The 23,839-nt window shown below is 41.9% G+C and overlaps 2 protein-coding genes across 3 annotated transcripts; one reads left to right on the plus strand and one right to left on the minus strand.

Annotated features, from left to right (window-relative positions):
• Positions 1-8: 8 nt before the first annotated feature.
• Positions 9-19,542, minus strand: LOC133488015 (autophagy-related protein 2 homolog B-like). 2 transcript variants are annotated; one of them, XM_061795399.1, is made up of 43 exons: positions 19,371-19,542; positions 18,527-18,910; positions 18,281-18,443; positions 18,033-18,185; positions 17,834-17,936; positions 16,965-17,127; positions 16,699-16,878; positions 16,501-16,597; positions 16,262-16,426; positions 15,523-15,674; positions 15,250-15,352; positions 14,839-15,082; positions 13,316-13,478; positions 13,128-13,220; positions 12,853-13,041; positions 12,179-12,452; positions 11,984-12,092; positions 11,705-11,906; positions 11,429-11,571; positions 10,876-11,033; positions 10,597-10,778; positions 10,354-10,501; positions 10,074-10,276; positions 7,995-8,075; positions 7,804-7,910; positions 7,555-7,647; positions 7,397-7,467; positions 7,245-7,321; positions 7,000-7,170; positions 5,890-6,022; positions 5,618-5,817; positions 4,503-4,732; positions 4,303-4,420; positions 3,938-4,129; positions 3,766-3,867; positions 3,592-3,670; positions 3,314-3,521; positions 3,160-3,229; positions 2,995-3,077; positions 2,398-2,519; positions 2,037-2,191; positions 1,045-1,194; positions 9-971 (listed from the first exon to the last, which is right to left on the minus strand). In XM_061795399.1, the coding sequence occupies exons 2-43, from the start codon at positions 18,686-18,688 to the stop codon at positions 741-743; spliced, it is 6,222 nt and encodes a 2,073-aa protein (XP_061651383.1). In that variant the 5' UTR covers positions 18,689-18,910; positions 19,371-19,542; the 3' UTR covers positions 9-740. The 2 variants fall into 2 exon arrangements, with proteins under 2 accessions (XP_061651383.1, XP_061651382.1); XM_061795398.1 differs by having other exon boundaries at positions 10,354-10,504.
• A 99-nt stretch (positions 19,543-19,641) lies between these two features.
• Positions 19,642-23,827, plus strand: gskip (gsk3b interacting protein). The gene is made up of 3 exons (XM_061795416.1): positions 19,642-19,873; positions 21,203-21,448; positions 22,306-23,827. Exons 2-3 carry the CDS (start codon positions 21,206-21,208, stop codon positions 22,462-22,464), a joined length of 402 nt encoding a protein of 133 aa, XP_061651400.1. The 5' UTR covers positions 19,642-19,873; positions 21,203-21,205; the 3' UTR covers positions 22,465-23,827.
• Positions 23,828-23,839: the final 12 nt, after the last annotated feature.

Genomic DNA, 23,839 nt, shown 5'->3' on the forward strand with positions numbered 1-23,839 from the left:
TGGCACAATTAATGTTGAACAATGTACGTTTTTAATTTCCAATCATACTTATAATACAAAGAATGAACTTTACATATATGTACAATAGTTACTTCCCAAAAAACAAATGAGTGCAGCCCAAAAAAATAGGATTTATAGGAAGAAGAAAAAAAAATAAAATACAAGCAGTATCTTAAGACTTTGGCTCACGATATTTGAGTAGATGCCAAAATTTGGTTTTAACAATGAAAGCAGCTACAGGTGGAAACCTGACAATGTTGACAGCTGGATATTTACCCCCCCCCCCACCAAAATAATGAAAAAAAAATAAAATGCTGCCCCATAGTATCACTTCTTTAGGCAAGCAGTGACCCTTCAAGTTCCTCAAAAGTGCCGTAACTCCACACAACCATACCACTTCCTACTCGTCTTTATATATTTGCATGTTACAAATTAGAATATTTACAGCAAATAACAAAGCCCACGTACCTTTAATCCAGGCTCACACGTGAGATATTACTACTGACAGAAACTAAGATAACAGAACAACTTGTAAACATGTCATCTTAATGATTATACTGTATGTTTAGACGCTGCATCGTTCCTACAAGACAACATAACCTAATAAAGATATGACTTGTAAGCATCCCTTTGATTAGAGAGTTTGATAACCATGGACATGAAGGCACTGGTGAGGGAACCGGCGAGCTCAACCGTCATGAGATGATCATTATTTACACCAGAACAGATGTTCGCCTTCGTTACTCCTCGCCTTGCCTCCACTTTTGAGACTCCTCCTGGCGGGCATCGGGGTGAATCTGGTTCCTCATGCCACCCAAGACATTGGAGGTGGCTTCCGTGGCCATAATGAGGGGCTTGACGACTGCAGGCGGCAAATGACGGAGAACCCCACCCACTGCTCCAGTCATGCCGCGTTGTTCATGTTCCCGGGTGGCCGTGTCGTAGATGGTCAAAGCTGTGTCTGTGATTCCCTAGACAGGATAACAAAAATACGGCTCTAAGAAACAGCACTGTTGCATGAATACTCTTCTTTCAGTTGGGTACCTCTTTCACCACTGTATAGGCTTTGGCTACACCTTCTCTCAGGTCAACAGGCTGATGAGCCAGTCCATAGTGGGAGAACCGTTTTACCCTCTTTGCATCTCTTTCATTCGCCACCGGAGACACCATGTCATAGGCCGTCTCCGCTGCTGCCTAACAAAATGGATCATATCATCAGAAAAGCATTTGCTCATCTAAACTGAATTTTGGGCTGGATTTACACTGCTTGTGATTTTCTTGTTGTTGCTGCTCCAAGTGGCAATTTAGATTTGTGTCATGGCAGTGTAAATATAAAACTGCATCAGAATCATGCCTCTTCCAAATGTGGATAAACAGCTGATGCATATTGTTGAAGTTCAAGTGCGACTGCAGAGTTAACAGATAGACTGGCTGTACCCCCGTCAATGTGTGCCTGACATCATTGCTCAGTGATGTAGACACACCCGTCTGCCCAAACATAAAAAATAAACAAATTAAAAACACCTGCTGTAAATCCAAAGCATAGACCATTAAATATAGTGCAATTATGCTCCATTAGTGCATGCCCATCATTAATTAACAAAAACAATTGCTGATGTCTGCCAGTGGAGTAATGTTACCCTCAATGAAATCAATTGGGGGGGGAAGAGTCGATCCAAGCCAACATTACATTATGGAACATTTAATATTTGCCTTATTTATTATCATTGTTTGAAGAAAATTTGGATAATTGCTAATATTCACAGTTTAAAACAATTGTATTGAATTTTAAATGGATTTTACAATATTACCCTTAAAAGTAATGCCTATTTGTTTGTGAAAAAAATGCACCGGAAGTGCAAGCGTACATGCGGCAAAGACTCTGAAACTTCCACTAACAACCCAGGCTAAAACTTAGCTCTTCCCCAACCTACAAAGAATGTGTCTTAGTTAAGATGCATCACTTCAACATACATCCTTGACACTTTCCTATTTAGACAGGGTTTTGGCGGTATCTTGCCAAGGCACCAGTTTACCTGGATGGTCTGCACCATCCTATTGGTAAGTTCCAGGGCGGCCATAGCTGTGGAGGTTCCGAAGGAGGCAGTGCCACGCTGAAAGCCACGCACGATGCGACCATCCTTCCTGTACTGCTCAATGGGGAGCCACACCAAGTCCCGGAATCCCTGAACTGAACAGAACATTTATGCATAATATAGCTCATATATCCAACCAGTACAAGTAGGATCTAAGCTTAAAGCTGACACATGCTGGGAAATGTACCTACTAATATAATACAATGAAGAATATCAAAATAAAAGTACTGAAGGTGGTACATCAACCATCAGCTTTCAATGATTACAACAACAAGCAGTTGCACTAGAAGGCTATATTTACCCAGCTGGACCAGCGAGTGAATGGGCCCCACACCACCCAGGAGGCCCGGAAGCTGGTTTTTCTTTATGTCGTTAAGCCACTCATTAATTGCATAGGAAAAGAGCTTATCCACGCCTAATAAACTGCATGACAGTTAGAAGAGAAAAAAACAGCAACATTTAAAAAGGATTACAGTACTCGGGTGTCATGGTATGGAAGTTATTTTTAAATGGGACTCTTTTAATTTACTGTACAAAATAATTGAAGTTTTCACCATGCTATAATATGCATATAAATACTGTAGATGTGTCACTCATAACAGATTTATTTTAATGATAATTAACGAACCAAAAACGAAATAATTAAATAGGTAACAAACACGTAGCCCAAAGGGAATAATAATAATAATGCAATTAAGTAAACAAGCAGTTTATTTTAATAAAGCAACAAGCAAGAGAAGTAAGAAAGTCATCGGTAGTACCGGTATCTAACAAATCAAGTAAATATAGTACCCAATTACTCCCGAAATTTTTGAATGACTTGAGTTTTGGCTAACGTACAACTGTATTACTGGCTGCATTATTGCATTACATTTTTTGTAATGACAAAAATACATACCCTTGTCGGTAGCACAGCCGTCTCAGTTTGAGCTCCGAACAGTTCAGCTGTGTCAAGCCGATAACGATCCCTGAAAATGTTCCCTGTGGAGAAAACCAGTGAACTGCAATCAGAGTTAACTAACAGTGAATGGAATGGACTCAAAGCCTTGTAAAAAGTCCGTACCTGCTCCAGTGAGACATGTTTTCCATGATAATCCAAGCGAATGGGAACCTCGGAGGTGAATCTGAATTCCCTGGAGCGGAAAAAGGAGTAAATTGGGATGCTCTGTAAAGCGCTTTTGCTCTCTCTTTAATTTAGTGACTTATTTGACACCGACCTAAAGAATATGGGCTGATCTGAGAAGGACGCAGTGGATGCGTCATCGTCACCGGGCTCTTCTCGGCCGCACCTGGAGAAACCATTCTGGCTCAAACGTCTCTGAGCAGGCACGGAGATGATGGGTGCTGGGTCTTGACTGGTGCCAGCATGCTTGGAGAAGCTGCATGAGATCTCTGGGGCGGAGGCTTTCTTCATGGACATATTCACTGCGGCAGCATGAAACACTTTTAAGCAAGTTGAAAACCTACTGATGTTGAAGTCAGTATAATGATTTACCATCTTGACTAGGTGGTGAGAAAAACTCCACTTCCGTGGAAAGACTAGTGAAAAAGTCTTTCAGGAAGAAGAGCGCATCCTTCAAAGAAAAAAAAGAAGGCATAGCCATATTTGAAAGGTTGGCAATTTTGCTTTTTTTTTTTTTTCCATTTCTCCGCAGGAAACATGCTTTACCTGATCAATATTGAGGCGGAGAGGCATTAGGGAAACACGTAAGCAGCACTCCTGTGGAGCCTGGCCTGACTCGGGACACATGTGCACCGCCTTCACTGTCAACTAAGCACCAAAAAAGAAGTTAAGAGTACAACACCCCATTGAGACATACATGTGTGCTGCTTTCCCACACCATGTTAGAATGCGCCTTGCGGGGCATTTCTTTGCTGGAGTACAAGTAGAGGAACTTGTTCATCTGAGAGCTTGCCAGTCTGTCTCGGATCTCCAAGTCTTGAACAACAAACACCTGGCGGGATACTGGCTGTTCTGCTAGTGATCCGGAAGCCTCCCGGTCCTCTGGGTACACCTCGTGTTGAAATCTCACCTGAGGAGGAGGTGAAAACAAGGTGGTCAACAGTTTGGGAAAAACCCAAGGGTTAAAAGTCAGTATAGGGCATCTGAGAGCAGCATTAGGTGTACTGGCACAATGTTAGGTGCTCGTGATAATTCCGTCACCATAGTTAGCTCCATGAAGGAGAAAATAACTGAGAAAATTACTTTGCTGAGTTGGATCTCCATCAGGACATCAGGATTCCTTCCTTTTCCACCTCCAGTGCGTCCTGCAACTCTGGCTTGTCGAACTGGAGTTTGAGAGGGGGAACTGTGGGGAGTAGCACTGAATTGCAGAGAAAGGGGAAAACAATGTTGCTTGTTTTGTCTTTTTACAAATACAGTTGAAAAAAAAATGATCAACTCACCCCCGGCTTCTGGCAGGAGAAGCTGCAAACGTCACACTGCCAAAATCTTTACCACCATATAGGTGCCACACAAGGGAGATCTCCTTGATGAGGTAACGCACCTCCGGGATGGGAAAATTCAAGGCTCCGCGGCTGGAGTCACTTCCATCCAGAGGCTGACTGAAGTGATCATATCTGATTAGCACAGGCTCGCAGGTGAGCAGCTTTACGACGGGCTCCTGATCAACATCCTGAAACACATCGTTGCTTGCGTTTTTTTCGAGCAATGCATGGTTGTAGACGGTCACACCATATCGCTGCTAACATTCTCAAATGTTTGTAGATCAAATTGAGCTGCTCAGAGCAATGAGGTATCAAATATTATCTTCACTGGATAGACTTGGAATTTTGAAAAAGACTTTGGTCGTGCAGAGGGAGTCACACAGTATTGCCTACAATAACAATTGCTAAGTCTTCCATTGATGATGTTTATTTCCTCAGTTGCGTGTAATCATTTAAAATCCGTTTATATAGGATTTTTTGAAAATTTCTATTCCTTTAAGTTTGACAACATTTGCAGTTCATTGTGGAGAGTGGACCCCCGATATTGGCGGGGGATAGGGACTGATCCTGACTGCGAATCGCAAAGATCCATGAGTAACTGCTATGTAAAATAAGAAATAAGCGGGGGTTTCTGGTGCTTAAAAAAAAAATAATCTGGTGAATTTGTGAATATGTAGGGATCCTCTGCATTTCTATTTGAAAAGATAAACGCACAACACGATTACACACATATTGGAGAAGACGACAGTGAGATTCATAAACCTTTCAACCCCATGACAAAAGTAATTTAGTCCCAAGTTTTAAATCTTTGCCCACTTTGAGACATCAAGTAGTGTTATAAATACACAAAATGGCACAATGTTGGAAATAAAACTAACAAAATCAGGAGTCAAACATCCATTCATTGCCCTAATTAGGGTCGTTGGCGAGCTGGAGCAAATCCCAGTGAATTTTGGGCAAGAGGCAGGATACACTCTGGACTGGTCACTAGTCAATCCCAGTAGTGGCAAATGAACTGCGATAAATCCAAAGTAAATTCATATTAGGCTATGATACAATCAACACATGCTGACCTCTGCTCGAGAACCGGGCGTCTCCAGAATACAAAAGTCATCAGTTTCCTGTGCCAGGTTAGGGAAAGGAGTGATGAGAGGAGAGTGGAGGGTGGGGTAAGTGGGGCTGGAATCCTGGACAAAATTCCCACTCTCATCTGGGAACAGGAACAAGTCGGAGCGAGGGGGCTCATGATCATGATTCCTCTCCTCCTGAGCACCTGCAAATTTGATGACATATTATTAGTATGGCACGAAATAGTGCAAAGGGTCATTCTGAACCAAAGGCTTACCATTCTGTTGTAGCCCGGGAGCATACTGCCCATCAGTCTCCTCCATTGCTTCGCTCATCAGATCCTGCAACATCTGCTGCTCGGTCTCGGCTAGCAGCGGAGTCTGAGAGACGAGCCGGCTGGGGAACTCTGCCTGTCCAAACAAACAAACTCAGACTAGGCATCCATGAGATATAGAGCTTAATGAGTGCTATGTAATATGGTCATCAATGGCAGAGGTGGCACTCACACTCTGTACTTAAGTACATAGACTTCTGTTAAAAACAACACTCAGGTAAAAGTAGTAGTGATTCAACTCCTGTACTTAAGCAAAAGTAAAAAGTAAATACTCTGACTACTTCAAGTACAAATGTATAAATTAGAAATACATTTCTACTGTCATTTATATAAAATACCTGTTTTGTTAACTTGGCACAACAGGAAAAAAAAAACAAAAAACTTCCCTGCACACAGAATAGTGTCCCTCTTATTGTCTTACATAGTGCTCATCCTAAGAAGAAAAAAAATTATGTTACATGTCACATGTTGTTTTTTTAAACCAAGCGCTAGCTAGCGTTGGCTCAGGCTTTTATGCTATCAAAACAATGTGTTCTTACAGCTTTGCTAACGTGAACTGATTAACAAAAAAAACGCAGAATTTTCTTATGATAACAATTGAAAAATTACACATTACTTGCATTTTTTTTTTTTTTTTTTTTTTAAGCCAGAAGCTCATGGTTTCTAGGCTGCCACAAGACAACGTATTCACCACAGATAACGCTTGGGGAATATCTTGCTTCTCTAACTGTTGCCATCAATGTTAATGCTCCCTGGTCCACATTACTGCTGTCCCAGTTTCTTTCCTCATAAGACCGCAAGATCTCACCTGCTGTTGACTTACATCTCTATTTATAGCCCCTTTTTTACATAGTGTCAATCTGAAAAAAAGTAACAAGCCTAAGGAGTAGTACATAGTACATAGGAGTACATCCGTTTTCAAATGTAGGGAGTGTAAGTGTAAAAAGTCACTCAGAAAAATTACCCCTGAAGTGAAGTACTGATACCTGAAAAATCAACTTCGGAACAAAGTAGTTATACTTCCAACCACTGATAAATAGTGCCACTGCTAACCTTGTTTTTTTGGATGGAGCTGGTTTGCTTGGCCTCTGGCTCTGCAGGAGGGAGCAAATCCCCATAGCTGGCAATGTACTGGATTAGGTTCATGAGGGCAGCACAGGAATCTGCGCACGTTCTGATGTGGATGACGTCACTAGAACATCGAAGCTCAAATCTTGGCTCAGACTATTACCAAAAATAATACAAGAAAGTGTGAAAAAGGCAAGATCCTTTCAGTCTTTTAGGAATGTCCTTCCTACCAGTTTCCCATCCACACCAGGTTTGACAGCTGTGATTCGCAGTTCCAGAGTCCCCATTTCTACCACTTGAACATAGTCTATGACAAAAACAATAGGATGAGCCATGGTTAAAAACCTGCTTCAAAGAGTCTTTGCATCGAGGGTCGACTTACCACGTGCTAAATTGACAGAGACAGCATTACACTTGTCTGAGAGGAACAGCGCAGCTTCATCCAAAATGATCCTGGAACACAGTCAGTGACCATGACTGAACTTCTCTGCGGTAATAAGAACCTTGGCTTTCAAAGTCTTAGCGAAAGTCACCTCCTACCTGAGTGTTGAGGAAGAATTGTCTAGAGACACGCTGCTAGAGATGCTAAATGTTTCTACCACTAGCAGTGATCTGAGAGGTAAATAAAAAGGCCTGTCCGAAGAAAAAGAAAAACATGCCACGTTAGAATACACACACACACACACACACACACACACGTATGCATGCCGACGCACACGCTCGCTCACACACAAACGTGACAACTGATAGGTAACTAATTTGGGAATTACCGGTCAGTCAGTACTTCACCTGTAGTCAAGAGAGCAGTTCCATAAATGTAGATGTAGGGTGCTTACAGACGTGGGAGGAGCATACCCCAACACGGGCTCATCAGAAACATTCAAAAAGTCAACGATCTGGAGCAAATCAATTTGTCTTGGGTTTTCAGCTGTATACATTGGGTGAATTGCATGTCACTTCAAGATGAGTAGAGTTGGTACCTGATCATACCAGCCCTGGTTGGGAGGGACCACCTTGTGCTGGACTGTTGCTCCTCTCACGCCAACAGCAACCAAAAATTCCTACATGCAAAAACAAAATCACAATTGAGTAGGAATGCCTTCTATTGCAAACAATGAATATATCACTTATGTAAAAGTCAAGACCAAAGCCGGGCCACCACTTCATTTTATGCGGTCCACCAGAGTTGAACGTGTATGGATTTCTTACAATAAATGTCACTAACTGGCGGACCACGGTCTGGGTTCGGACACAGAAGCTGTCCCATATGGACCCAGACCTACAGTCAAAAAAGAAGGGTTACTTACAATGGACTGAAAACCTCACGGGGCGCTTCTATTTTAAGCAGCGCAGCCATCGTAGGCTTTCCAGTAGTAGTGGTTTAGTGGATGACAAAAATTACAGAGCAATTACATGTGAATTAAGCCATACCACATGACCTTACTCAGCCAATCAAGTCTGCATTTGAGGCGTTAAACACGATGACTTAGTGCAGACTAAAAAGAGAAAGACAGAGAGAGAGGTCCAGATGAGCGAGATTAAGCAAAGCAAATTTATTTGTATAGCGCACTTCATACGCAATGGCTTTATGGAATCAAATCATTTACAAACAAAAGAAAAAAACTGCTTATCAACATCTAAAACAAACAAATAAAAGAAGTAAAATAAATAAATGTACAAATAAAACCGCGTACAGTGCAAGAAATATTTAAAAGCATGAGAAAAAAGAAGGGTTTTGAACCTGGACTTAAAAACATTCACACTCGGGGCTGACGTCACTTCTGTTGGCAACTTATTCCATTTGTGTGCAGCATAACAGCTTAATGCTGCTTCTCAATGTTTGCTTTGGACTCTGTGCTCCACTGTTTGACCCAAGTCTATAGATCTCGAAGCCCTATTGGGTTTATATCCCATTAGCATTTCTTTCATGTATTCAAGACGTAAACCACTGAGTGATTTATAGGCCAGTACCAGAACTTTAAAATCTATTCTAAAGCTGAAAGGAGTAATATGTTCTGACCTCTTTGTTCTGGTCAGAACCTGAGCTGCAGCATTCTGAATGAGCTGCAGCTGTTTAATGCTCTTTTGGGCGGGGGGACTCCATTCAAAAGACCATGACAATATTCAAGTCTACTTGAGATAAAAGCATGGATGAACTTCACCTGGTCTGTTTGGCATGTGCAAGCCTTCACTCTGTAGATGTTCCTCAGCTGGTAGAAAGCAGTTTTAGTAATTGATTTGATATGACTGTTGAAAGTCAGGTCGCAATCTATCAGAAATGGATCCCTTTTCTTTCATAAATGAAAGAGCATGACATAGTTGTGCTCATAAGTTTACATACTCTGTCAGAGTTTGTAGGATGTGTACCAATCTTGAAAGAAAACCTAAGTGATTAGGCAGAAACAACTTTATTTTTAATCTGATTCATTAAACAAAACATTGCAATAAAGAAAATAAAGACATGGTCCCTGTTCATTCATATGTAAAAAAAAATAATAAATAAAAATGCCAATGTGTCACAAATTCTCCCAGGGTATGTAAACTTATGAGTACAACTATACACATCAGCAGTTATGCATGTAGATTTTTTGTGTTACTTAACAATAAAAAGATGTATATACAATGACGAGGCTACTTAAAGACATATCACAATAAATAGTTATCTTCTAGACCTTTGCGTCAAGAAACCTTTTTTTTTTAAATATTAGTTGAATAGCCCGTGTACTAGAGGATATCTTAAATGTAGTGGTCAAATTCTGTGTGTGTCTCCCATAATGGATGTCGATTTCGTGACACACCTCCAGGCATCCTGGGTAATAGAAATATGAACAATTAATCCCATTTCCAAAATGAGAAAAACAAACACAGAAGGAAGGCAATTAAACAAGAGTTGTTGTGTGTCTGTTATACTGAAATGAAATATTTCTGGTTAAATCATGCTTGGCTCGCAGTTTAGAATGTGTTTTTGCATTCTTTTAAATACCAAAAAAAAAAAAAAAAAGTCATGCCCATAGTCAACAGTGTGCCTGCCCTATGACATATCAGAAATCTTAGCCTACCTTGATACTGCGCTCAGCATTCTGCGATGAGATCTTGACAGCGACAGACACCATACAGCGGGCCTCCAAGCTGATACACTCTGAAGGAGTCGAGGATCTCTCGGGGGATGACTCTGATTGGTAGATGGTTGGTTCCAGCCAGTGTGGATGTGAGCCGGCTGGCAGCTTTATGTCTGAGGTGGAGGTACCTCCATCTACAAGTCCTGTGCACATGAACAGAAATGGGAATGAGTTCATACAGCTACATGTAGGTCAAATACTCAACAATGTAGGTGGTTACCTTGGTGATACATGGAAGTATTGGTGGTGTGGAAGCAGACATAGTGCTGGTCTTTAAAACCTTCATGCTGTGTGACACTGAACAGCACCGCATTTTTGACCTCCAGCCAGAATTCCCCATGCTTGTTTTTCAGTAGCGTTTTATCCTCCTGCTTAAAAAAACCAAAAACAAAAATCTAAACAATTTAGATAGAATTGTCTAAATAAAGGTGCGGCAAAAGAAGAAAGAAGGCGATAAATGTACCTTAGCGTTAGTTTGAAGAGCAACCAAGCTATGATTGACATTGATGATGACAGAGAACAAGCTCTGGGAGCTCTTACTCTTACTCTGAGCTTTGGGCTTTTGTTTCTTTTGAGACCTGAATCCTCGGTCAGAAGAAGGAGAGTAGTAGTGCATGTACTCCTCATCCGAACCACTGGTATCTTCTACAAGCATAGCACAAAGTGTCAAATTGTCTGCCAACACTTAAATTCCATCAAATCAGAGACAGTCTGCATACAGTACTAGTTTTAGTCATCTCACCCTCAGGTCCAGTCGAACGAAACTGGCTAAAGCTGTCCTTAGTGTAAGTGTTGATCAATTGGCTGGCGACAGAGAGGCCAACACCATATGGCATGCTTTCGACTGTTTCCACAGGTGAAGGAGCAGTGGACTCCCACAGGAGGAGGTCATTGTTTATTCTGTAATATAGTGAATACAAATTCTGTACAATTTATATATCAGTATGGTGAAAACAAAGATTATTCAGTCCTGGTGGGTCATCATATTTCTCTTAGTTTATCCAGTTATTGTGTGAATAATAAGAGACAAGCACTCACACTCCCCCTTTTGTGCATTAAAAAATATATATAATTTGACTTTCGTTGTTTCGACAAATTTCAGTCACGCATAAGAGCAGCTCCATGATTGCTGCCATCTTATTCACATGCTGCTCATATAGGGGCAGATCCACAGTACAGATATCTGGAGATTGTTACGAGGATGTGATGTACAGTACTTTCATAGTCCTCAATTATGAGTTTTCCCTTTGGCATCTCTTGTTAGTGAGCTTGCGTTTTTTTTTTTTTAAACTTACCTGTTGTGTAGTTTTTCATAAAATGCTTTGCTGGGTAGTGCTAATTGCACATTCGGGAAACACAGCTCAAGGACAAAACGGGAATTGTTCATGGTTTTCTCTTGGAACTCCGTCATCTCAGCAACGTCACCAGGTATAACCATCTACAATTGGGAAAAAAAAGGTTTCAAAATAAAGGCTTGTCATCATCTGCTCCCTCAACTGCAAAGGGGTGCTAATGTTGTTGTTGTTGTTTGAATAATGATGCATACCTTTGGTGATGAATGTGTAACCTACCTCTTCATTCTCATACATAACCCTCCGGGAAGAAAAGGGTGACGGCTCTGGTTTCCCAAAGTCACAGACATCCTTGAGTGAGTGGGCAGCCCCTTCCTCCTCTTCCTCCTCAAGGGAATGGTCCTCGGCCCCTTCGTCATCCTCGGCCGTCACGCGCTCAAGGATTGAGTGCACCGCAGTGGGGTTCATTTTCAACACGACACTGTTGGGAGAAGTGTGCAGTCAGTGGGAGACGACTTGGAACAAATAGACAAGAATGTTACGGTAAATAAAACATACCGCGGCCAATCAAATTTCACAGTTTCAGATGTTGTCATGTCCCCATCCATGGTGTGGGACACTCTGAGGAACCTGGCAGCTGGTTGATCCGGCTCCTCCTGGAATCTGCCTGTGGAAGGGAAAAGACGGAAAATACAGTTAGGGAGGATCCAGTGGGTAATATGGCAACTTTCTTGACTTTTGACCTCCTCGTACCAATAAGCTCCCTGAAGGTGAATTCCATTTTGGTTTGATCTGGAGTGCTGCCACACTTGAATTCGGTTTTAACTTCCAGGTCTTCCAGCTCCAGGTACAGTACTTCTTTCTGTAAGGACTTTTTAAACCAGGGACCTCTCTCTTGATCGGAGCGCAGATCGGGAATGGGAAAGCGGACTGCAAGGCCCAATGTTGGTGCATTAACTGTCAGTGACACGTGACAGTTGGAGGGGGTGTGGCTGTCGTCGAGAAAAACCTCTGCAAATGCCTTGTGCTGCAAAAAAAGCACAAAGGTCGACATTACTGAGAGTCATCATGAAACAAAGGCAATCAGTAATCAAGATGTAGGTGCTTGGCAATTAGTTAATCATGGTCAGGCATACACTGAGACTACAACATTATGACCACTTGCACAAGCTACATCCAACACAAGAACAGAATCTAAAAGTTTGCCTTTGCAAAGATTGTATTGTTGAAACTGTCAGTGAGGTATACGTTTAACACCATTTTTCAATTTGGTATCGAGTTTAAAGTTGTGTAGAAGTTTGGGTTACCTCACATTGTTAGAGTGGGGTCATAATGCCGTGGCTTATCAGGGTACGTACCTATCATTAAATTAGAGTCAAACACAAAATCTACTGTAGATGTTCACTATCTTCAATAAAGCTTCTTACCAAGCTGACATGCTTATTGTAGGATGTGTACATGTGTGAGGCCATCATCTCCGAGGTGGCCATCTTCTGAGGCTGAAGTACTGAATTGAGACGGTCCACGATGCTGATGTCGAGCTCGGAGCGCACAGGGCCCAGCTCGACCTGCATGTCAGCTTTTCTTGGGATAGTGCTGAGCCGCACCTGGCCGCCCTGCACAGACATAAAGCTCAGACAAAAGTTCTGGAAATGTATGTGAATGCCAAATGTGAAGGTGGCTTTTTTATTTTGGCATTTACCTGGGGGCCTCTGCGCTCAACCTGTTTGTAAAGCAGGTGAAAGCAGGTGCTAAGTGGTGTGTTGCCACTGGCTGCAGTGCCAAACATCAGGAGCTGAGTTGTGAGAGAAACATGTGAGTGCCATGCTGTGAATCCACCCCAGAAAATGCATGCAGAGCATGTGCTGAACTCAGTGTTGCATCACTGACCTCAGTGTATTGAATGCATCTCTGAGAGCCACCAGTGAAGGTCTCTGAGGGGAACAGACACTCCAGCAACTCCATTTGGTCAAGGGAGACATCAGTGGTAAAAGTCCGTAAGCTGGATCCCTGACAGTGTTCATAGTTTATCTTGAGACCCTGACCCACAAACCTGTAGATATAGCAACAATGTCAGCCTGAGATTTGTATGCCCCTATTAAGGACATGACCTTTATTGAAATATAACCCAATCACTTCCAGGATGCTAGCCCACCTCTGTTTCAGGGTTCAACTGTCACCATATCATAAAGGTTTTATTGAGTAACATTATAAGTTTCCATTGACTGGCAACCAGTCTAGTGTGTAACCTGCGCCTCTTGACCGAAGTCTGCAGGATACTCCTCAGTGACCTGCGACCCTAATGAGGACAAGCCTTATAGAAAATGGATGGATTGTATTATTCCAAACTAAAATACAATACAAAACTGTATATTAAGCTATGTTCACACTACAGGTCAATTCAGATTTCTTTGCCCAATGTGACTTATCATGTCAATGTGAACAGTACGATATCCATTTTTTTCCCTATCCGACCCAGGACTCTTTCTTATGTGGAAATAAATCGTATATGCATCTGACACCAGTGCAGTATGGACGCTCATGGGGCATGAAACCAACCTAGGAGTCATCATAAGGCGAGAAATGCCACAATTGTTCCGCAAAATAGACACGCCACAAAACGGCAACTGTGGACAAAGCAGCAGAAAACAGTCAGTGGGGAAAAGAAGATGCTTTAGAACTGATAAATATAATACAATGTTGCAAAAGATCCTTGAAATCGCCCCAAATGCGTCATGACGAGACCTCTGTGAGGCGCCACATTTCTTTCTGGAAACACGCCGCCTCGCAGTTGTGCACATGCATGTGATGTCACGGATGTGCTCCATCCACAGCAAAGCCGCTTTTGTTTTTTGTAAATGTGAACGACTGCATAAAAAGATTGAGATCGAATTCAACAAAAAATCCAAGTTGGGCATCATGCCTTGCAGCGTGAACGCAGCCTTAGAGGAAGTCATTCGACACGTGTCGCATGTGTGCTTCACGCGTGTCATTTTTTTACCAATCTTAACTGTCACAACACGAAGTGACAATGTGTATGGTCATGCTGGATAAAGGTTGTGGGACCCCACTTGAGTTAAACTTCTTTGAATGCCAATATACGAGGTCCTCGGTTTCCAACTGAGTTTCGCTCCTAGGGTGGCGATATAACCCTAATTTGTACATGAATCAGAATCACACATAATCTCGATCACTAACCAATGCTAACGTAGTCATAAAGCCGTAATTACAATAAATATTCTTTTGGAAAACACGAAGCCATGAATATAAAACAATCATGTGGAAAACAGTAAGTAAGGCGATAACTGAGCGTACTTTCTTGTGCTGTGTGACGACGTATTCTTGGGGGCATTTAAGATTACAGTCCAAGATGTGACATGACAAGAAACAGTTCATTTAAAAAAAATGCACACCTGAGGTGATCTTGGGGGCAGGCCTGGTTAAAGACCGCTCGAGATTGAAGGAAGGCAGCGGGGTCGAGATGGCCAGGGGCCACTATGCTGAAGAAGTGGGGAGCAATAGGGCCCAGTGGACTAGGGGACGCATCTAGTGGCGGCAGTGGGTCAATGTGGAGGACTGAGACTGCCAAACTGCTCAATGTCAGACTTAAAACCACCTCTGGCCTTGACTCGTCTCCGTGGGTTTTGGACGGATGTGCTGAAAGCAAATACGACAATGAGGCTGACTCAGTTTTAGGACTTTCACTGAGCCAAACAAACACAGGAGGCACATTCCATTGCAGACGACAACTAAATGCGGAAGAGACGCCACATTATCGTTTGTTTGAATGAAAGCGCGTTGACCAAACAAACGCGCACACTCACAAGTTTGTCGTAATAATGTTTGAGGGAGTTGCGGGTCCCTTGAATGTCCATGTGTCTGCTTCTCTCTTTGTCGTGGTACGTCCACGTAATCGTCCCACAGAGCCTACCACCACAAAACACATTTGACTAGAGGTTTATAAAAGGCAGAGGTTCATAAGAGTACATTAGCAACTAAGATCATTATGTGATGGTTCCAATGTTGTCCATGTAGGTGATGAGCCTGGACTACAATTTGCTTGCGCAATCCAATTGAGTGATACACAGAAGACTTACAGTCGTGTTTCCCGGGGGCGATTCTCCCGGAGACGCGGAGTAGTTGCTATTGAGCGACAAGTCCAAATCCACAGTGAGTGGTTCCCCCAAGGGAGGAAGGGACGACAAGCTGTGGGACATGTCCATGTCAGCCATGGAGAAGAAGACATCATCTACTCCAACCACAGGTTTGTTTAGAGAAAGACAAAAAGAATATTCCTTTATTTCAGTAACTGACGGTGTAATTTTGAAAGCACTATCCAGTGGAATCTCCAACATGTAATGCCACTTGGGTCATACAAAAACTGAACTGCCATTGGAGGAATATACACAAGGGAAGCAACGTCAGGAGATTTGCATTCAAAGCAGTAAGCCATCAACACACGTCTTACTTGTCGTTAAGGTTAAGGCAGTTGTATTGTTTTCCCATTTTGATAGTGGTTATCTATTTAAAGAGTTGCATGAAACAAATCTGTAACACAACTCCCCTTAGTACGACGTGTGTGCATATAGTAGGGCTTTAAACAACGAGTCAACGCGTTGACTTTGCCAGGCCACTCCGTTGACTTTGTTTGAACATTTTACAGTTAACAGTGAATAACTCCTCTTTACACTATGTATGACTATTGCAAAGTGTTCAAATACATGAATTCCTTTTACAATAGCAACAGTTTGACCCTGGAGTGGATTTCTATTTCAGAAAAATTGATCGTCTTGGATATTATGGAGTTTCCACTGTGGAGGAGAGTTTCAGTCAAACCTCGACTGGAAACAGTTCGGGTCGTCTGGCTGTCAAAGAGCTCGGCCTCTGCTCCTGCCATTGTAGTTTCTTTCTTCAGACAGCGGTTTAGTTCCATGTGGAGTCGGTACTCATCCTCTTGCTGCATGGGCCGGCTCTTTCTGTCCTTGGCCAATTCCTGTGCACCTTCATACAAAAGCAGAGAAACGCTCAGAAAGTTCAATATTTCGTGACGTTGCGGGTCTGTTACAGGCACTCACGTTCACCGGAAAAAGCGCCAAACAAGTCCAGGAGTAGATGAACTTGGCGTGGTGAGAGCAAAATGAGCAACGTGTCAATGTGACCGCCGACATCCAGCTGAGAGGCAAACAAAGATTACTACCCTCTTGTCTATGAATATCACTACAAAAATCGAATGAGCAAACATTTGTATATATGACACAGATTCATGGAATTACCTTTGCTCCAGGCATGGCTAGGTTGTTTTTCAGCGTGAGGGACAGCTCAATTTGACCACAGAGACTCCCAACTTGCACAGGTTGAAAGGGTGCTGTCGAGGATACCGTCTCTGTGAACTGCGGATGAGGCTCGCAAATGATTTTTGGATTCCAACTAGGAGATAGTTTTGGCTCCATTTCCTGTCAAATAAGCAAGAAAGTGGATTTTTGGGGGAATGACGGCAGGTACATGCAACTTGGTTCACCCAAAATCTGACAAGACAAACCGTTGGAGGAGGTGAAGATTTAAAACCAGCTCGAGACACATCAGAGAACTCATCCCAAAATACAGTGATGCCTTCCATCTGCAGCTTTTTGTGCGCAAATGTGATTGGCTGATGCACATTCACACTCGAGTTCTCCTCCCCAGTTTCATCGGAGTAAAAAATTCTTGACAGAAAAGCAGGACAAAGTTAGAAAAAGAAGACACAAAAAAAGACAACGAGCACAGAAGCAGATGACCTCGGTCATATTTATCCTGTGCGCAGAACGTTGTAGGAATCATATTTGGTAACTTACTAAAAATAGACGGTACATGTTGTACTTACTATAAGAGCAGAATCCAGTGATTTTTTTGCAAACAATCAACACCAAAAAGGTAATGAATATAATGTCACCCATAGAATAGAATAAAAATCAGTAAAATGGAAGATAAGTGCATTACAGTATTCTAATGTCATTAATTAAAATGGTCTTTAAAAAGCAAAGGTATTTATTTAGGTAGCATTTCATCCTACTTCGCGATTTTTCAGGTTTCGCGGGGGGTTCTGGTCCCCATTCACCGCGAAAAACGAGGGATCACTTTATTACAATAAAGTACTTTACATATTTTAAATACATATTTTGACCAATTTCTTTCATCTGACCTGGCCCATCTGTCAGTTTAAATATCAAATGTGGTCCTTGAGCACAGAAATGTGTTCATAAAGGGTTCATTAACAGTGTATTCTCTATATAGACCTTTATTTTATTAATTTCATTTTGTTTCATTTTTTTCCCGACTTAAGACTTTGCATTTAAGAAGAAAATAATGGACAGTAGATTTTGGCTGAAAAATGTTGTAAAATTGTTGTTTTAAAAATGTGTCCCAACTTACTTCTTGATTCGAACCTCAAGAGCAATTCCAGTTTTGGAATTTTCTGGAATGTGTTCCACCCTCAGAACTGTATCCAAAAATGTCACTTTAACTCTTCTCAGAACTAGAGGAGAAGCAATTCAAACAGCAATTAATTGATGCATCTTCGCATTTGTCAACTTCAAAGTGCTTCCCGAGGCTTCCTCGACACATCGTGTACCCGTTTCTATAGTTTCGGCAAACTTCTCCAGTCCTTCAAACGGCTGGAAGCTCTCTCCCATATCATCTGTGAGCTTCTGGCTCAGACACTCTTTGGCGAGTTGCATGCTGCTCGTCATGAAACTGGACCAATACATGGGCTCAGTGGCAGATGCTGGAAAAAGAAATACACCATTTTCAGATACAGCAATTAATATCGAACAAAATGCCATGCTTTTCTCAGATTTCAGTGATGTAAAACCTGCTTACCTACTCTTGGCCTTGGTCTAAACACCATCTCCAAACCTTTGACCTCGAGAGCACAGTTATCATGCAGCAAGGCTGCCCACGGGACGGTTAGAGAAATAGTCTGGATGAATCCCGCAATGATCTCAAAGGGAGCGTCTGCCGTCTCTAGGAGCTCATTTAGTGACTGAAAGACGAAACATATATGTTAAGTCCAATTTTACTCCGTGCAGATTGTGTGTTTATCCAAGTTCCTTAAAATGAACATACCCACTTATCCAAAGGCACTTGTGCCAGTGATCCAGTGCCTTGGTAGAGATCTAAACTGAGCTGATCCAAACTCAATTTTTCCTGGAGAAAGTTGCCAAGGTAGCGATGCAGGAGGTACCGACAGGCCCGCTTCTTAATGGACTCGGAAAATGGCCAAGGCATATTGACTTAATGCGTGTAGTCCAGTGCAAAGATAAAAGGAAGATCTTATTAAAGCTCTTCAGCTAAAACATGATGGTCTGTGAAAAAACACTGTTAGGAATGAATCATCCTGTCGACTGTAAGAAATTAAAACGTGATTTCTGACATCCTTCACATCCCACGATGATGCTGGATGTGTTGATACTCAAAGATGTGTGAAGGGAGGCCTCTGACTCCAGTTTCCTGCACAAAATAAACACATGGAGTGCTTTGACACACAATGTTTACATCACACTCATTAAATTAAGTTAAAAGCGCTCAGGCAGGGTTCAAGCCTACAGCGCTATACGACCGTTACAATAGCCTTTATGTTTCCCTTTTGTCAAGGGGGAAAACGCACTTGCGAAATAGCTTTTAGCATGCCGACATTATGCTGCTAGTGATTAGCTGCGTTCAGCAGATCTGTCACGGCAGGACACAAAGAAGGCATTTCATTGGCATTTGCTAGCCGGCCGGCTAGCATATCAACGTATCAAGGCCAGTCAATATTAGCACGTTGCCTGCAAAGCTTCAAATACGGTCAAATTATTAACCATGCCATGTCAGGAGTGTTTCACTAAGTCGCGCACGCAGACAAATGGGGCGTGCGAGGAGATAAGAAGGATGAGGGGAATTCAAGGAATTAGCCTGGTTGTTAAATTACCTTGTGAACGTGTTGTTTACAAACACTCTCATGACTCCGCACCAACTGAGCCTTCACGCTTCTCCGGAGCGTTGATGCTAGGTTGGAGCAGCAGATGACACAAAGTAATAAATAGCCATCAAAAAGTCATGACCGATTGGTCTGTTCTTCCTTCGGTCTATGTGTAAGCCAATTGACTTTTGTAACACACTACAAATCCCGCCTAACTCATTTTCCAGCCAATAGAATTCTTCTAGTTGAAACTAACTTCCCATTATGGGGTGGGACTAACTCAGCTGCGTCATAACATGGCGATGTCACATAAGGCACACTTACTTCATCCATTTTTTTAACGTAATTAGTTAGGTACAAACTCGGACAAATTCCAAAACAGTATTAATACGTAACAGAGTGGTTTTAGTTGTCCACAAACGAACGCCTCGACGGGTTTCCATCAACCGCCCCCGCGGAGAGCTCACTCTGTGGGCTGGAAGCTTCTACGGAAGAACACAACCAAATCGGAGGTGAGAAAAATACACGCATTTTTTAAAAAAAATACGTGTTCAACTATGGTTATTCGAGTGTAATGAAATGAAACAAATGCCACACCTTCATGTGCAGCACGATGCAAATCCATCATTTCCTCGTGGCTCACATGGTGTGGGTTAGTTTGGCGACCGGAGACGACGGAAACGAAGCAAAAAGTATCACTTTAAATCTGATAGATAGAAATGAAACGCTTGTTACACGAACATTTGAAGTTGATTTAAAACAGGATCCCCCCCAAAATTATTTTCAATCAGCCTTTCCAGCCAGTATCTTAATATTATATATTCACGTATAGTTGGCACTCCTTGTGTACAGACTATTTTAGAAGAGAGGCGTTACTTTTGGCTAAAAAAAATTAAGAGGGTACGCTTTGCGTTTGTAAAAGGTATGTGGGAGACTCTCAAAATGTATGGAGGAAGATGCTCTGGTCAGATGAGACGAAAATGGATCTTTTCGGCCATCAAGGAAAAACTGTCTGGTGGGCACCTATCACATCCTCACCCCAAGGACACCATCCCCACATTGAAACATGGTCATGGTGGTGGCAGCATGATGCTGTGGGGATGTTTTTGTTTTTTTCTTCAACAGCAGTCAGCAGTCTGTATCTGAAACTGGTCTGAGTCGAGGGAAAGACCAGGTCGGTGCTCCATACAGTGATATTCTTGAGCAATACATTCGCTTTGCTGTTGTAACACCAGCATTTTCCTATTGCATGGCAAATAAAGACGTATTCTAGTCAATTCAATTTTAATAGCTAATAGGAGGAAAAGTTTGATTTCAGAACAATAGTCGTTTTCCTTCTGTGGCCAATTTTGCAATAAGACCAACATAAAAAAGTAAGGCGCTGTGAATACTTTCCGGATGCACTGTTATATAATATCAATTTAACCTATAGAACTCGATGTTCAGCAACCAGCATCATCATCAGTTCAGATGTGTTGGAGTGTAATTCCATCATTGCAACCTTAGTATTGCTCCCTAAAAATGTGGTGGCTCAGGAAATGATTTGTGGTTGGACTAACAGCTGGTATGAAGGCAAGAAACACACAAGAGTCAACTTGTTTGACTCTTGTGCTCCTAGGCATCGGAATGGAATGGAATCAATGTGTTATTCACACATATGTAACTGTACACAAGTGTATAATTAACTTGTATGACTAAGAGTAGAGGAGCGCGTGCTTTTAAATGCAAATGACACCTGCTATTTAAGAGGTCATAGTTCTTTTCTTGTGCAGCATTTTCATCTTTTGATGACACCAGAGTGAGTCATCGTGTGTGTGTGTGTGTGTGTGTGTGTGTTACAGGAAATGGAAGTGGACTGCCAGCCCGAGGACCCCATGGTGTCCGCATTCGAAGACGGCTGCATAGAGCTGTGCGACGTCAAGGACATGAGACTGGAGGCGGACGCCGTTGTCAACGACGTCCTTTTTGCTGTGGCCCAAATGCACGTGTCCAAAAACCTCAACAATTCATCAGACGTGGCTTATATCAATGTGGAGACGAGAGAGGGCAACCGCTATTGTCTGGAGCTCACAGAAGCAGGACTGAGGGTGCGGAGACCTCTCTTTTCATCAGGCCCCATTTCAGTTTTTGTTTAGTTTTGTGAGGGCCATACTCAATTAAAAATAAAATAATCAGAATGCAGTGATTGAACAAATGTTTCATTGCTTCACAGGGTGTCGCCAAAGATTTGTATTCATCATTCATTATTTCATAGTCAAATAACAGAGCCAATTCTGACTAAAATTTGAATAAGATGGATGTGTAAAAACTGTTTGTTCGTTTGTCTTTGTCATTGTGAAGAATGGCATTCACTAGCAATGAAAACGCATTTTGTGTTTGAATATACTTGAACACAGCCAAACAAGTGGGCATCATGCATTTGAGGAAATTCAGTGCAAAAAACAAACAAAACGATGGGAAGGTAGGTTTGGACATGCTACAAAAAAAAATTCAAAGAGGAAGGCATAAAGCAAAATGTGTTGTATTTCAAATGATGTCAACATTTTTGGACCACCTTGTATATTATAGAATTTATACATACAATGTTTTGGAGCAAGCACCGCAGTGGGAATAGTGGTTAGCACATCTCCCTCACAGTTCTGAGGTTCAGCGTTTTCGGGGTACATTCCAAAAAACGTTAAGTTCACTAAGACTGAATGTTCATAGGTGTGAATGGTCGTTAATGGGTGGACTATCAGCTGGTATGCAAGAGTTTGGCGTGTACCTTGCTCCTCAACAGCTCGGAAAGGCCCCCGTTACCTGTGACTCTAATGAAGACAAACGCTATAGAAAATGGCTGTTTTGGCGCTAATAGTTGAGGTTTTAATTTTAGAATTGATCAAATGTTCTACACCCCTTCCCAAGCATTTACACTTATTTCCCCCCCCCCCCCGTGTCCAAATAGGTGGTGGGCTATGCTTTTAACAAAGTGGACGACGACCTGAGCACTCAGTACCATGAGACAGTTTACTCGCTTCTGGACACGCTGAGTCCGGGCTACAGGGAAGCCTTCGGGAATGCTTTGCTTCAGCGGCTGGAAAGTCTCAAGCAAAATGGACAGTGACAACAAAGCAGGTGTCTTTGTAACAAGCCAATAAATACAACAACAACAACAACAAAAATGTAATACGGAATGTCCACTTGCCATTATATGAAGGGGTACCTTGCCCTATCAATTTTCCTTTGTTCCTTATCATCTAATGACTTCATGTTAGTTAATTCCTGACTGGTTGCTTGGGCTCCATTGCAACATTCTGCTCTTTGTTGACTTTACTGTGGAAAAATATTCCAACTTCACACAATGCACAATAATTTGCAATGCAAATCTGACTGATGCTGTGACCTGATGACTGATATCTGTTCAACTTCCCCAAAGTAGTGCAGGGGCCAAAACGGAATTTTCTTCCTTGTTCCACAAATATTCTGCCTTAATGATTTGCTTGGTTACCTCTTTATTTACAAAGATAGAAAAGGTATGTCAAGATGTAACAAAGCTATTCTTGTGTTCTTATGTTGATCGAGTAGGGATGTCAAACTCATTTTTGTCGTGGGCCACATTGCAGTTATAGACAGAGGGCCGTTATGACTGAAACAATATCAATGTTTAGTCGCTTCATCATATTACATAGAGTACACAGCAAAATGATGGCTAACTAGTTCTTAAATCAAAAGTCAAGGATAATAGTTTGTTCAACTATTGTGCAAGTGATATGGCGAGTCTTTTTCTGACAGAATAGGTAAGGAAGCCATCTGGTCTTTGTGAGTTTTGTTACAAGAAAGAAAATCTTTGCAAAGAGAGGAAAAGGTACAAGTGGTCACGAGTTGTTACCCCTTACTGAAGCCCAAGCAAAAATTCACCTTCATTATACAGAAGTGGGGGGGGGGGGGGGGATTCCCACAAGATTCTCACACAATTAGCATTGTGCCGCTGCACTCAAACTTATCTTTATGCGAATGGTTGCATGCAGAGAAAAGAAGAGAAATCCAGAGAGTAGTCAAAACAAGGGCACAGCAATACTCTGCTGACTCAGAGCTATGCAACGATAAAACATCTGAAAGTTATATAAAACAAATTTTCCAAATGCAAAAATGAGTTTGGTAACAAAATGCTTGTCATATTTATTACATATGAGATTTTGGTACAGATTTTAGCAAGAATAATTGACATGCAAAATGTGCTTTCGTGGGCCACATAAAATGTGGCGGGCCAGATTTGGTCCAAGGGCCTTAAGTTTGACACCTGTGATCTACAGTATAATACGGCACAATGTAATGAATGGCGGTTTGGCTTTCAGTGTTTGTTTTTTTTGTTTTTTGTTTCTCTAGTTAGTGTGAATTTTTTACTTCAGAATTCAATTCGGGATGTTTCATGTTGCCCACTTTTCTTGCTGCTGGACTTTGAGCTGACCAATAAAGGTTTCAAGTCATTTGTTCATCAA

The sequence above is a fragment of the Phyllopteryx taeniolatus genome, chromosome 13, assembly GCF_024500385.1.
Source record: "Phyllopteryx taeniolatus isolate TA_2022b chromosome 13, UOR_Ptae_1.2, whole genome shotgun sequence".
Lineage (NCBI taxonomy): Eukaryota > Metazoa > Chordata > Actinopteri > Syngnathiformes > Syngnathidae > Phyllopteryx > Phyllopteryx taeniolatus.